At 36.4% G+C, this 15409-nt stretch overlaps 1 protein-coding gene across 4 annotated transcripts in view; it reads right to left on the reverse strand.

Moving 5' to 3' along the window:
* Positions 1 to 1048: 1048 nt before the first annotated feature.
* Positions 1049 to 15409, reverse strand: part of SOX5 (SRY-box transcription factor 5) — a 997819-nt gene continuing 983458 nt past the window's right edge. For all 4 annotated transcript variants that reach the window (XM_068560002.1, XM_068560001.1, XM_068560003.1 and 1 more), the window contains 4 exons: positions 11845 to 11953; positions 9075 to 9248; positions 3299 to 3515; positions 1049 to 1692 (listed from right to left, as the gene is read on the reverse strand). In XM_068560002.1, the coding sequence (XP_068416103.1) occupies positions 1389 to 1692; positions 3299 to 3515; positions 9075 to 9248; positions 11845 to 11953 (804 nt within the window). In that variant the 3' untranslated portion in view covers positions 1049 to 1388. The remainder of the gene's footprint in view (positions 1693 to 3298; positions 3516 to 9074; positions 9249 to 11844; positions 11954 to 15409) is intronic.

The raw sequence follows: 15409 nt of genomic DNA on the forward strand, positions 1-15409 counted from the left end.
TATATTTCTAGAATACGGGCAAATATATTCAAGGGAAACAATGATTGTTTTGCTTGAAGTTATCAACAGGAAAAAACAAACAGAAATCATTAGGTAGGAAATGTTAGTGGAACCATCTGACCAGGGAGAAGGAACATCTGGGAACAGTTTGCTTCCCTGTTATACACGCACCCCTCTATTACACAGGGCCCCCTGATCCGTCCAATAATAATCATATTCGAAGTTTAAAAATATAATTTCTGAGCCCTATATTGGTTAAGTTGTCATTTGAAGTGCAAAGTCAAGGTCAAGGCTGCTTCCAGACCAGTTACTTAGAAGGATGTGGGATTTCATCCCCAGATGTGGGTTTAACTCACAATGGTCCAACATTATTCCAATTAGTACCATAATCACACACATACATACACACAAAAATCCAAGATCAGAAAATATTTTTTTCTCTAAATTTCTTATGTCTCTCTCTCTCTTTTCACCTGAGAACAGCACCTACAGTTTCCATTTAAAAAAAAAAAGTCAAATCTCACCAGCTGCTGGTATTTCAGGTTTTTCAAGGGATTGTCTAAGATATAACACTGTCCTAATTTAAGAAGGAACAGGAAAAAGGAAAGGGAAAAAATCAACTGGGTCAATACTTCAGTACAAATTTGGCACTTGCTCAAAGATGTAGTGTGGTGTGCAACAGATAAGAAAGTCCTCTAAAGAAAATGATTGCTTATTTTGTGGTGGATAGCAAGGAAGTTAAAAACAGGCTCTTTTTCCCTCTTCCCCCCCCCCCCCATGCACAGACTCCCATCTTTAAAGTATAGAGATGGAGAAGGTGGAAAGAAGTAAAGAGAAATTCATCTTTCTTTTTTTTTTTCTGTCAGGTGCATTACCGAAAACAAAAACAAGAACAAAAACAAAAACAACGAAAGGAAAGAAAGAAAAGGAAAAAAAACCCAGAAACCCCAAAAAACAAAACTTATTTCTTTTTAAAAACTGTAGCACAAAACAACAAAACACATTCACAAGCCACTTGTTGGCACTGTGTACCTGAGTGAGAATTTCTAGAACATTGTAGAACAAACAGCCATAAAGTTTATTAAAAAAAAAAGTTGACGGGTAAGACTTCAGTGCTTGGATGTAGCAGCTGAATTACTGGCATTATTTTACCCATAGCTTATTTCAATCTCTTGTTGTTGATATTGTTGTTTGCTTGTTGTATTTTTATTTCCTTTCCAAGCCTTTTGAGGCTGAGGTCTATTAGTCAGCTGATGTCCCAACTATTTAAGACTAACAGTTAAAGTAACAGTCAGTGTATGAGAAAGTCAATGTGCTTGGCCACTGGTAAGGATGAACCAGCTAGGGCTTCTTTAAGTCCTAAGGTCACGACAATCTTTTGACCCTTATCAGTTGGCTTGTCCTGCAATGTGGTTTTCACTGTCACTCCCATAATCTACATCTGGATCATCCTCTTCCTCCTCGTACTCATCATAAATTTCTCCGTTGATGTCCTCAGCCTGGATCTCTTCTTTGATGTGTGGCTCCTCTCCTTTCACGCCGTAAGTGCTCTGGATCGCAGGTATCCCAGGCTCCGGGCTGCTGGACACGCTTGAGTGCTCCGAGGGCAGATGAGGGGAGGGCATTCCAGCCATGGCGATGGCTCCAGGGTACACGACACCAGCAGTGGCGATGGGGATCTGTGCTTGTTGCCTGTTGGAGAGGAATTCCCAAAAAGAGACCGTGGGTGAGTGGCCAGTTGGATGCAGGCCTTACTTACTCCATAATTAATTTGCTCAGGTTGTCCAACTCGAAGGTCGTGATTTTCACCCTGTTGCCCCACATTTTGAAAACTGTATCCTACTTTGATCCCAATACCTTACTTCTATGTAGTGCTTTATAGATTACAAGGCATTTGCACGTGTTACCCACTTGATTCTTAACGTGATCGCTACTTTTCTATGAAAAGAAACTGAGGGACAGAAAGATTAAGCAGACCTCAAGTCCCTGACCCCGAGTTCACTGTTCCTTCACTATAACAAGTCGAAACAGTTTTTAAAAGAATCAAACCTAAAGATAATTCCATTTTAATGGAAAAACCCTAAAGTCTTAGAGCTCTCAAAATAAAATTTTACTGCCCAGAACTCACCAGAACTGAACATGGTCCACCTCATCCCTGAAATAGTTTTCAGTGGGGGTAGGAAGTAGGGCTGGCCTCATGGGTGGACCACCTCTGCAGCTGTACAGGATCCAGGGCTTAGAAACATCCTACACTTGGTTTAAAGTTCTGTTGTCACAATCTTGAAATTCTTAAAAACCTTTTAACAGGGACCCCGCATTTTCATTTTACACGGGGCTCCATGGATATATTCTGTAGCTGGTCCGAGTACGAAGGGATTAAGAGATGATGTTCATTTATGCCTTCTTTCATTCATTCGTCTGTTTACTGTTTCCCCAAGGAGCGTTGGGTCTCGTGCTCAGTGTGGAGAAGAGTACTGCACTGGGATATAAGGCACAGACCCTTTGGACAAAGCAAGCAGATGCTTTCAGGGGAGTGGAGGGGATAGGGCAGATTAGAAAAGTTTTGTTGTTTTTTTTTTTAAAGTATCCTCTGGCCATTTTCAGAACAGTACTTATTATTCTAAGAAGCTCTCAGGATCTTACTTACTGTTCCAGATATGAACAACTTTATTTCTGTGCTTTTTGATAAAATTCTGCAGAAACAATGTGGTTGCAGGCCTTTGCCATAGGAAGCAGGGTAAGACATACTAAGAGAGGCATCCTTAATTCAGAAGGAAACTTTCCCATTCACAACTTGTTCTACCCTGAAGAGAATCCCTGCTTCGTGTGATCTTGTAAGGCCACACGTGTGCCTTGAGAGCCCAGAGACTCTGCTATATTCAGAAACAAGTCTTTCTTTTGGAATCATTTTTATGTTGTATTATATCAGCTAAGTTGTTAGCTGCTGTGGAATTTACACTGTGAGGCCTTGGAAGTAATGAAAACCAGCAAGAAAAAGAACCAGGAAGACTTCTATGTTTTTAATAGCAAACTTCAAAATTCTTTACTCTCAGATATTTTATTTTCAAACCAGCTATTAACAAAGCTCCTGCATCAGAGCCATTGTTCTAGGAGCCTGGAGTGAATTCACATGAAGTGTTCTTTCTCAGGATTATAAGGGGACAGTTTAGTCTCTGAAAATACACTGTGCTCAGGTGCTTTCTCAAAATGCTGCTTTTCAACTGAACTAATACATCTCACATCCCATTAAGTGTAACAGGAAATGTTCTCTATGGGAAAATGACCGGAAGGTCCTTACCCAACGTTGAAGTATTGCCGCATTTCCTGCCGCCTGTTCCGCATGATTGCCTTGTATTCCCCGATGCGCAGCTTTTTGCCATCCACCAGGCAGGTGCGCTTCGGCCTGGGCTTGTATTTGTAGTCAGGGTACTTCTCCAGGTGCTGCTTGCTGAGACGGGCTTGCTCCTCATAATATGGCTGTTTCTCTAGGTTTGTCATAGCTTTCCAGCGAGAGCCTATGAGGAAAAAAAGTCACAATTCCCATTTGCACAGCGGCTGAGGATCCTAAAAAGGTATAACTGAGAACAACACGAAAATCTAAAGTAAAAATGTTGGCCAAATCCCAGAAATACATAAAAAGGTTATGATTAGTGAGCTCTGACTCAAGAGGTGAGATGCCACAAGAACAGAGGTGTTGGTGGCAGTGTCCTCAAAGACTGTGCACCCCGAGATACAAACACTAAGCAATATTTTTCTTCTGGCTTGAATGAACAATTTAGCCAAACTTGTGCCTTATGTACTTAAAAGCTCATAGATGATTTAATGGAAATATCTTTCATTTCTACATTAGACCATGATGTAATTCAACTGTGAACTGAAAAGTTATGCAAAAACGCATTACATATTTTGAATCTGAGGGTAATTATCTAGTTACTGAGTATTGTTATGCAGGGTACATTACTTACTACAAAGGTTTCTAACGTATGGTACGTGTAATTCTCATTCTCTCCCAAATGTTTAAATGTGCTTACGTGATTAGGTAAAAATTCATTTCGTTAAAATTCTAATTATAAAAAATACATTAATGAACATGCACTGGGTAACTACTGTGTGCTAGATACTGTACTAAAACCTTTACATAAGTTGTTTCATTTTTACCTTTCACCATAATCTCATAAGCAGACAACATTTATATCTATTTCTAAAGTAAAAATATTGAAGTTCATATAGATGAAGTAACTTACTCAAGGTCACACAACTATTAAATTGTGGACCACTGACTCAAATTTAGGTTTGACAGAATTGAAATTGTGGTACAACATGTATCCTTACATACCTACACCCATCTACTATATAGGATCTAGCAGAAATCAAAACTTACAATAATAAGTATGTGTTCAGTAGTATTTTTCTCTTAATAAATCGCTTTCAATAATATATAAAAATGTCACTTCCTGTGATAGAGTATGCATTAGTAATGTTAGCCCAAATTGGTTTTCCCTTTCTTTTCACTTTTAATTTTGGTTTGGATTCAAGTAGAATTGCAAAAAAACAACTATTGGAAGCTTAATTAAAAATAGTTTATGCTTATTCTCAATATAGATGTGATTTAAAGCTTTGATTCTATCAGTATGGCTATGTGCAGTGGTAATAGAAGTAGTAGTAGTAGTAATGTTTATTTTTTATTAAGAATGTGAGAAACATCTATTTGCAGATGTTTATCTGCAAGTAATCAGCTCAACTGTACCCAAATGCACAAAGACCAAAATAACTGGAATTAGGAAATCCCTAGCAAATACGTACCGGCACTGCTGCCTTTACCTGCCTTCCAAAGTCATCTAAGCAAGATCTTAAACCTTTTGAATGAATTCACTACTCAACCATAACTCCACATCTCAAATGCAAATAGCTCACTAATGAATAGTACTTTCCTACAAATGTACAGAATTCCTCAATATGGGCTGTTATATTTATTAAAGGAATGCAGAGAAAGGGACAACATCTCTTCCCTTAGAATTCTTTTCTATTGGAACAGATGTCGCCTGGGTGGGTATATCCATGTAGGTGTTACAAAGATGTATAAACAGATTTTTTCCAATCTAGACAGCCAATATGATTTCATTATATTTACAACAGAAACTCAGGTTACAGTTCAAATAATAAGAGTTTATTTTTCTACTCCTTTCTCAAACTTGTATTTAAATACAGTGTCCAACATTTAGTTAGCTGGTCAGGCCGTATCATTTGTAGGTACAACCTCAGACTCTTTATTATTCAACATTATTTTCTAGAGGCACTTGAAAATCATTATGTGGTTCTCAGTGCAAATATAAACACAAGTAAACCTATAATACTATTGAACTAGATCAATTCTTCTTGTGGAGTTTCTTATAAGTATGTATACCAGAATTTTGACCCTCAGAATAGGGAGTGGAAAAGTGAACTTATCAGAATAACTTACTGAATAATTAAAGAAATCGAACAGTGGATCAAGGATGGTTGACTTGAAATTCACTAACTACGTTTACCACCAAATAAAACAAAGAAACTAGCATTCTCAGTTAGAATAGGAATTGCCAAAGATTCTTCCCTAAGTCTAAATGTTCTATTAGCTCAAAAAAGAATATTTTTCTCTAAGGAAGGGGAATGTTTATGCCTCATAGTAACATGCCTTGGAATGTAAGAGCTATGTTTAGATTTCCTACTACGTGCATGATGCTGTATTCATCACTAGATATGCAGCAGTGAGTTGTTATGGTTCCTATCTTCTTGGAGCTTATACTCCAGCCAAGAAGAAATACATTAAATACATAATTGCAAAATGTATAATTTTAATTATAATTGTGGAAAGTACAGGAAGCTATGAGAACATATGATAAGGAGGTGAGATCAATCTTCTGTAGGTCAGGAAGGCATCGCTGCAAAAATGACTCCTAGAGGGATTCAAAACACAAGAGTAGCCTATGGAGGAAGAATAGAATGGTCAAGGCCTTGTAGTGGGAAGGGGGAGTAGAGGAACCTAAAGTTGTTCTGGCTAAAATGCAGAGAAAACAAGGATAGTAAAGGATGTGTAAATTCTCAAATAAGTTGGCCTCTAACTGTGGTATGAACTGGAATCAAAATATTTTGAAACTTGATAATATAATTTCTCTGGAAGTATCACTGAATTCTGAGCTACATTGAAAAATATGGCCATATCACTGCTACACGTCTTTTCAAAATTAAGAATTAAGGGACAATTTGACCCAGTTAATGCTTAAGCTAACTACTCCATTATATGACTGAGCAGAACAGTGGTTCAGTTTGGTGGCAAAGGCAGCTATCATTTTTTAATAATAGCTTTCGAATGGGGATAACCAAATGACAGTTTGGTTTTGGTTTCAATGGCTTTGCAGGTACACCAACCACTGTTTGTAGCTGCAATGTAACCCCCTGAAACACACCAGATGAGGATGGGAGGACAACATTTTAGATACCTTCAAAAGAGATGAAAACATCTCCTTGATTTGGGTGTGGCTGGCTGCTCACCCTGGACCATGTACAGGGAGTAAAAGTTCCCTGCTGTTTTCAAAAGATGAGCCTTCAACAATGAAAAAAGAATTAAGCACATTCAGGTATTCCTCCTGATGACAAAAAAGAAGATTCAATCGAAAATATTTGATGTTCAAAATGAGAAAAAAAAAATCAGTCTTGAAAGTGCTCTTTTCCTTTCTAAATCTGGCAACACAATAAAAATGAAGAGTTTGAGCTGGGCCACAGTGTCATCTCCATGGGGTCTGTAATGAGTTTGCACATTTTACTCTAACTACTGTATACCTAATCAGAAAAAGATGTCCCCCCGTCCCCTGATCTAGCGCCAAACGGTAAAAGGTGATTCCTTATGTTAACAATTTCAGCAGAATGGCTTATTAAAACCAGATTTTAGGGTATTATAAAATGCTTAGAAGCCCTTTAAAATGTCAACTAGGATCTCCAGAGACTACGTAAAATGTCAACCCAGCTCAAGCGCCTGTTTTAAGCAGAATGAATTAGCAGCATGCTGTCGGAGGCTGTTATCCAAAACAATCAGTAAAAGGGAAAACATCAAGCTTTCTTTGTACTTTTATATGAAATGAGCCATTTAGAATGATCTTGTGGATATTTGAAGATCACTTATTTATTTGAAGCTATGACTAAATATTGAGGCCCAAGACACTTCGGTGGGTTTTTTTTTTTTTTCCTGCTATATCTTTAATTAATATAATTTCATTGAAAAATCTTAAGTCAGGTAGCATTCTCTTTCATGCAGCCTATTATGATATAATCATATAGTCATTCTAATATTCTCTCCTTCAAACCAGAAAGGAATTCTTTTAGCCAGTCATCTCTTTCCCATGAAGGCTTTTGCTCTATTTCCTAAAATATTTCACATCATCAAAACTGGTGTTTCTCTCATACTTAGAGTAAAGTTTTAATCAGTGATTATTATTTTTTTAGTATTCAGACACATCAATGAATGATATAAAGACAGGTTAAACAATCTTAGTTTTTAGTGTTTTTTTGACATTTGGGGATTTCTAATTTGATAATAACTGATATATTAAAATATGAAATAAGCTTACATCAAGTATTTTATTCTTTTCTAGAGTTTTTCCAAATGAAACAGATACGGTATATTTTTTTAAATGAAAAATTCATATGGAAGGCAGAATGTTGTCATAAAAAAGAAAAATAGATCAGAGATGGTAGAGATGCAAAAAATATGCATTTTCTTTTGATCAGTTTCAGCTTTTTATTATATTTGGATATATATTTATATATAAATATTCATACATATTTATGCATAAATATTCATGCTTTCTATGTACACATAAAGCTTCACATGTTCATATCTTTTGAGATAACCTTCATCTAAAGAGCGCAATATCATTTAGATGAAAATTGAGACACAAGTTTAAGTAGCTAACGGTTTTTGTTTGTTTTTGTTTCGTTACAAATGTACACTGTGGACTGGGAGGCGCCCTATTACCATTGTTGAAAATACGGGATCATAAAAACGCATGTGCATGTTTAGTAACCACCTTCAGATGATCGGTTCCTTAATGTAAAGAACCAAAAGGCACACTACATTAGCTACATGTAATTCCAGTGCACTATGGATTTTAACAAAGCTTTAATAACTTCAACAAATTTTGTTACTTATTCGTCAAAGACAAAATGTGCTGATAGAGTTAAGCGTTCTTCTTCTAATTTTTTTATTATTTAGCTCTTAGAAGTCAGAGAAAATAAAAATTTGCTTAGGTTGTCAAGAACCTGGACACCATGCTCTTGAAGGTAAAGATGATGGTGAGGATGACATTGATGATGACGATGATGTCAAGAGAACAGCACCAAAGAAATGGCATCTTCCCTTCCTTCTTTCTGGGACTTAAATTGGTGTATAATAGGTCTCTTTATAATCAGTACTCTTTCCTTTCAACCATCTTTGCTGTGTGCTTCAGTGTCTATGTATGTTGGGTAAATATGTACTTTTGTCATCTGTTAAGCTGAAAGCTGCAATAGCAGGAAAAGTCCCTTTTTAAATGATACTGAAAATACGCGTAAGGATACTAAAAGTAAAAATTAAAAAATGCGCACCCAAACGTCTTCTTGTGTCCTGACAATCTAAACTGATTTTCAATTATAGTATTAGAACAGACATCATCTCCACCTCCACCCTCACCCCCACGACGTGACGAATTCTATAGTGTTTACAAAGGAAAAGAACAAATAAGGTCAATACTGATACTGAGTGGCTTGTGTGAAAAGAGCTTTTTTTCCTAGTCTTAATACAAATATTTTAAATTTTTGAAGAAGAGGAATATTACAACAACTAGTGTAGGAACACACATCTAAATCAGAATTTGGGCACAATTTCTTGATAAATGTGGAATGCTTCATGGTCAGAAGAAAAGGCTCAGTATGGTGTACCTAATTTTTAGATAAGTAGAAAACATGAGCTGCCTGGCTTCCAAACCCAGTCTCTTTCAACAAATGCAGAAAACAAAACTGTACCTGTATTTCATACATCACTTAACCCTTAATACTTTTCTTACCCAGTATCTTGCTGATGTTGGAATTGTGCATGTCAGGAAAGGCTTGAAGGATTTTCCTTCGTTCATCTTTAGCCCACACCATGAAGGCATTCATTGGACGCTTTATGTGGGGTTCATTGCTACCACGCCCCCTGGATTCTCTATAAATTCTTGATTCTGAGACTCCAGCACTTCCTAAAAACAGGGAACATTGCTTCACGTTAGTGTTAAAACTTATGGCAATTCCCTTCCTTGCATTATTGTTTTTCAGTCTATTAAAATATCTGAAAATCAAAAGCACATCTAATAATGGTACTTCTAATTCTTGAGCCAGATGCTTGTTTATGAAGCCTTGTGGTGTCAAATGTTGTATTTGTATTTTTAAGTCCATTTCTAATATATTTTTCCTTTCTTTCAATGGATTACTGACTGTTTCACCATTTACTTTCAAGAGCACACAAGAAACTTGAATATGTGATCTTTGATACAAATTGGAAAGAGAATAGTTGGGTTAGGTCAACAGGCATGCCGGTACTGTAGAAATATTAGATAGGTCAAAAAGCTCACAAAATTGTGAAACACCAAACTGTTCAGCAGAATGGATGACTACAGGTAAGGATGTGTCTCTGCTACCTGAAGGCTGACAGAACACAGCATACTCATGCCCTTTTTCTCTCTCTGAGGCTATATTAAAAACACTGCTAAATAAATGTTTAAGGTTAAAATACAATATAGATATCTCCTATAATGTGTTTGGCTTTTCTTTGAAATTATGTGCTAATACATGCATGAAATATGCTGATGCAGCAATGATAGTCTGGTTCCCAAAAGATATTTGAAAATGGTAGGAAAAGAACAAACGAATAGTTACATTCTATGGTTTCTTACGAAGTCTACAGTCACATATTTAAGGTGAAAAATAATATGTTCATTTCCCTGAATCTTCCCACTAACATCTAAGTTATCCAAAGAGAGCCATTGATAATTACATTCCAAACAGCAAGACTCAGGATGATAAAACACGACCAAGTGTCACACTGGAACCTTGGGGAGCTTCAGGCACTCCTCTAGGCTTTATCTGACTTTGTAGAATGGCTTCAGCAGATTAAACTGCTTTCAGAGATACTTGAATTTAGGCAAAGAAAATAAGGAGAAGCAAAACATATAACTCTGGCACTATGTTCTCCAGGGTTATCATTACAAAAGATGAAAGAGATATATTGTTAGCATGTAAAAATTTCAAATATTTTGGGGTTTTCTAGAGCACTGCTCTTCTTTTCTTCCTTCATACTCCTTTTCCTTTCTTAATTTGAAGGAATAGGAATCAACCAAAATTACCCAGACTTGAAGACCTCTATAGCAGCAAACAAAAAACACAGCTTATTTGGAATTTCTCATTATTTCTCTTTCATAATATGCTCTTTGGTGTGATGAAGATTGGAAAATATTTTGCATATAAGCATGACTGAATATAACAAATAACAGCAACAACAATTTTGATGTTTTAATGCTGATTACCGTGGGTATATTTTATCGTGCTGATACAACTTAAAATTTATGAAATGTGTTATTACCAGTAATTGTCTTTTTATTGACAAAAATGAGTGCTAATATATGGTGACATCTTCCTAAAATGGGTTTGTAGCTAGCAAATGATCATTTGCACATCTGCTTTTTCTTGTTCTTACACCTTACAGCAACATAAGCAATAAAATGAACATTATGTGACTTCATCAAAGCTAAACAAGCTCTTTGTATGTACTTAGGCCAGGTTTATCTTAGCCAAGCAAAGCAGAAAAGAGAAGGAAACGTCTGGATACAATAGGCTAGAAAAACACAGACTTTTCTCGGATATGCAATTCAATAAAATTTGGTCTCGATAGAATTATCTGGTTAAATGCTCAAGTTTGGCTAGTCCCTTGGCTGCTCACTGGTTTGCCCTGGTTCAGTCTTTTCTGTATGCAGGGAGCTTCTGCCATAGTAACAAAGTTGAGGACCATGCTCTTGAAATGCATGTATGTCACCTGACACTGGAGAGAGGTTCCCAGTCAGGGCTCAGTGTAAGAGGAAAAGCACTTTCTTCTTTTTCCCTCTTTGCTGTGCTATTAGAATTAGAGCCTCAATTTATTTAGTTGTCCCTGTGGATGTTTAGAACGTTCAAAGATGACGCAGACAACAGAAGTCTCAAGGCACGTGAGGGAAGCATGAGGCCGCACAGCTGGAGCTCTAGTTGGGTTACAGAGGGTAGGCAGGGCACCTGACAGTATGGTAGATAGTATAAGAGGGAAAGGGTCCCAAATGCAAGAAACTAACCTGAAAATGTCCTCTGAGCCATGTATTCTGGTCAGGGTTTGACAAATGAAAACTTCAAAATGAGCTTATAGAAAAACATTTTTGAAAAGTTTGTTTCAGGTGTAAGAAATAGGGCAGTGAGAGACAGGGTAGATGATGATTGAGAGCATTTGCTTTAGAATCATGCCATCTTGAATCCAAGATCTGCCTTTGGTGCTTATAGCCCTGTAGTCTTGGAAAATATGACTCAAAATTCCTAAGGGCCAATCTCTGTATCTGTAAGAGTTCTTATCTCACAGGTTGTGCTGGGGAGTAATGAGATGATTTACGCATAGCACTCAGCAGAGCATTTGGCACGTGGGAACCACTCAGTACATGTGAGCTCTACTGTAATGATCAGGTAGGAGGTGGCTGTCTTGTATAGTTTTTAGTAGTTTTAATTGGTATTAAACAGACACTTCTGCACACTACTGGAATACATACGAAAAATTTCACAAACCATCAGAATCTCCACTCATATTGAAATCCATCATGGCATGGCTAAATTTTCCTTCTTCATTCTGTTTAACTGCCAGTTGCTGAGTCAGACTCTCCAGTGTTGTTTTTTCCTTTAAAAAAGAAATTTATAATGAGATCTCAATCTGGAAATTATAATTATTCAAGGACATTTTTTTCCTTGGGCTATATATAATGCATTAGCTTCTGGAAGGGATGAGATGCTGATTTATTCACCTCTGCACATTCAGCACGTTATACTGAGGTGTTTGAAGCCAATGACCAGCAGGATTTTTGAAGGAACTTTGATTCGTAGAATCCCCTATATAGCCTTGGCATTTGGGTTTGCTAAGCCTAAAGGATGGATGCTGGGATCCTTGGAGATAACCTTCCCAAATCACAAAATGTGCATAGAAATTTCATGGAAGCAACCTGTTTTACAACATTTGGAATTCCTGCTTTATTTTTAGCCAGACAGGAAAAGTATAGAAGTGGCATGAGGCCCAGAGAAAGTCTTCCAATAGTCAGGTGACCAAATGATTGAAACATAATTCACAGTAGTGCCCTCGGGTTGCCATCTCCCTAAATGCCATCTGCATTCCTCATGCAAGGGTAATGAAGACGTTTCAATATTCATTGTTAATTGCTTGTCAAGTCTCTGTACATTCAATGTGAGTGCCTGCTACTTGGACCACGATTTGATTTGGATTGCTAAGCCAAAATATTGAGTTGGAGAATTATTTGAGATACAAATATACCAAAATTAGATCTGCAAAGACATCAAGTCATTTGAAAGCATGCAGTGCATGATTTGAATTCATGGAGAACATGGCATTACAAAGTAAATTATTTTCACGAAAAATATAATGCTTAATCTACACCACATGAGATTTTAAACTATTTCCAAATTAAGTAATTGGGTGATTTTAAGAACAGAAAAGCATACAATAAAAGGTTTACAACTGTCTCTAGAACTTTCCATCATTGCGCTGAGGATGATGCGGTTCCAAAGCAGCTTTAAGAAAAGCACCTATTGGATTTCATAAAATTTGCTCATGTTTCTTAGTAATTATGCACCTCATTTTCTGAGGAACACAGTCATGAGTTACACAAATGAATCACATACACTGCGGAACAGCTACTGACAGACACAATAAAAAGTTCACAGAAAATAATCAACTATTTAAGATAATTGTATTACAGGTAAAGGACCCAACTAATGTTCCCAACAAGAGCCAACAGGGTACTGCAATTCTTCATACAGTATATACTTTATCTCTACAAAATCTCTGACAGTATTACAACTATACATACTAGATGAAAAATTCTCTTAATTTAGTGGCCTTGGAATCCACGTCTCTGTTCATCAAAGTCTGATATATGATTTAATAGAAAAAATATTTTAAATTGTCAATCAGTATAAAATACAGTAGATAAACTGGAAACAAAATAGTTTTTACCAACTTTAGTTCTATAAGATTATATAGTACTAAAGTTGAAATAAATGATATATTTAAAAATGTAGAACCTCACCCAATTTTGTTTTGTGTATGAAACTGGTATTTTCATCTGCTTTACATGTTCTACATTTCTTTTGCTGAGAGAGTCTGCTGTATATATTCAGCTGAGCCCAGGAGCACCAAGGACACCAGCTTAACAGACTGTCTTTATAGTAAATGTAGCTGTTAAAATAGAAGACAGTTACACTAAAAAAAACCCCACATTCCATCAACATAATCTGAGAGTCCCCGGGTCAATGAATGTACTATCTTTGGGGAATGTACTGGGCATGGATCACCTCTCAGGTTTTGATTTAAAAGTGTATAGGTCAATAATGCTACATATTTTCTAGAGAGTTTTCCATTTTGAAGGAAAGTCTTTCCAGAAGAAACAGCAAAATGAAGGCAGTCGGAGTAGAAAAAGAATGAAATGTTAAGTGACTCTGAAGATTCTGCATTCAGCTGTATGCATCTTGCACCATCTTACCAAGTAGCTAAAATTAGCAAAGGATGAGCTGGAAAGTCACAAGTAGTTTTTACAATAAGTAACCTCTAATCATCTACCTCTAAAGCACAGAGCAAAATAAAATGATTCAATTAGTTACCCCAAAGTGGAATTTATGATACTTCTTAAGAGGATGTCAGTAGGAGACAGTGGAAGTAAACACAGTAAGCTGCACTTCTTTTGTGACCTTTTACATAGTCATTTAAGCTAATTCTCAGTCATGTGAACAGGGTAAATGAGAAGTGATTGGAGGACTTGAAGAAGGTGTGGTGTGCCTTTAATTAAAACACCTTACAGTAGCATGTAAATCAAAATGGTAACATTGCCACAATTTAGAAACTCTTGCTGACAATAAATTCAGAAGACAGAGGAATTGAGGTAAGGGGTATATCATAAAACCCAAATGGTTATATGGTAAATATATGGTATATATATATATATATATATATATATAAAATACAGTGGTTATATAGTAAATAATTAGCTATACAATTCCATATGAAAATTGATCCCGTTGTAAAAGTTCATATTTAGTTCTTATGTACACATAAGATATATGTGTAGATATAAATCTATGTGTGAATAGGATTCTAGATAATATACTGAACTACCAAAAGAATGAGTTGGATTTAAGAATAGGCTTCAAAAGTTTAAATTCAATCTATTCAGGAATATAGGAGGAGAATCAGCCAAATGTAATAAAGCACAAACACTGGTACACTGGGAAGATTCCTTTCACCCTACTACTTCTAATCCCATCCGTTCCTGGCCGTCCCCTTCGCAAAGAGTCCAGCTATGCACTGTCAGGTCTAAAACTCAACCGTTTCTGATTCTGTACCCTGGGTTAAATATTTCCCTTTCCAAAGCCTCTTTTCAAATATGTGAATATTACTGAAAAAAGGTGATTCTCAAAGTTCTTATAATTAAATTAATCCTTTCTAAATAGAGACCGCTGAAACAAAATGAGGGCAGTAAATGTCAGGTAGGGAGGTGGTAAATGGGAAGATGCTGGAAATAAGAAACACCAAAGAAACTGAGTTTATGGAAATAGAAAAATATGTTGATGGGCAGAGGTGGTAATTTTTACCAAACTTATACTCTTAGTTCCAACTGGTTCTGATAAAGAGCACACTAGTCAAGAATTTTTACAGAAAAAGACCACCACATGCCCCCAGTCTAAGACCAGTGTTCTTGAACATAAATCCAGTATAGCACTTATACTTTTCTGCCTTCTCAATACTATCCAAACACTGCCCTGAAACTTATAAGATTCATTGATCTTTCTCTCTTCTACTTTTTTCCTATTAGAAATAAAACAAACAAACAAACAAAAAACACCCTTAAAGAAATACTGGCCAAAATTCTGAACTGCTCTGAGGAACATCAAAGTACAGGGTGCAAACACATTAATTACTACAAAGTAGTCAAAATGAAAGAGTCCTGAGGATTTACAAATAAGGACCAAACAAGACGACCTGTATGCTTTCTATTGGATGAAAACTAGCTATTGGATAACAACTAGAATTCCTTTGGAAAGATGAGTCCTATATCTGGCTAATCAAACC

The sequence above is a fragment of the Eschrichtius robustus genome, chromosome 13 (assembly GCF_028021215.1).
Source record: "Eschrichtius robustus isolate mEscRob2 chromosome 13, mEscRob2.pri, whole genome shotgun sequence".
Taxonomy (NCBI): domain Eukaryota; kingdom Metazoa; phylum Chordata; class Mammalia; order Artiodactyla; family Eschrichtiidae; genus Eschrichtius; species Eschrichtius robustus.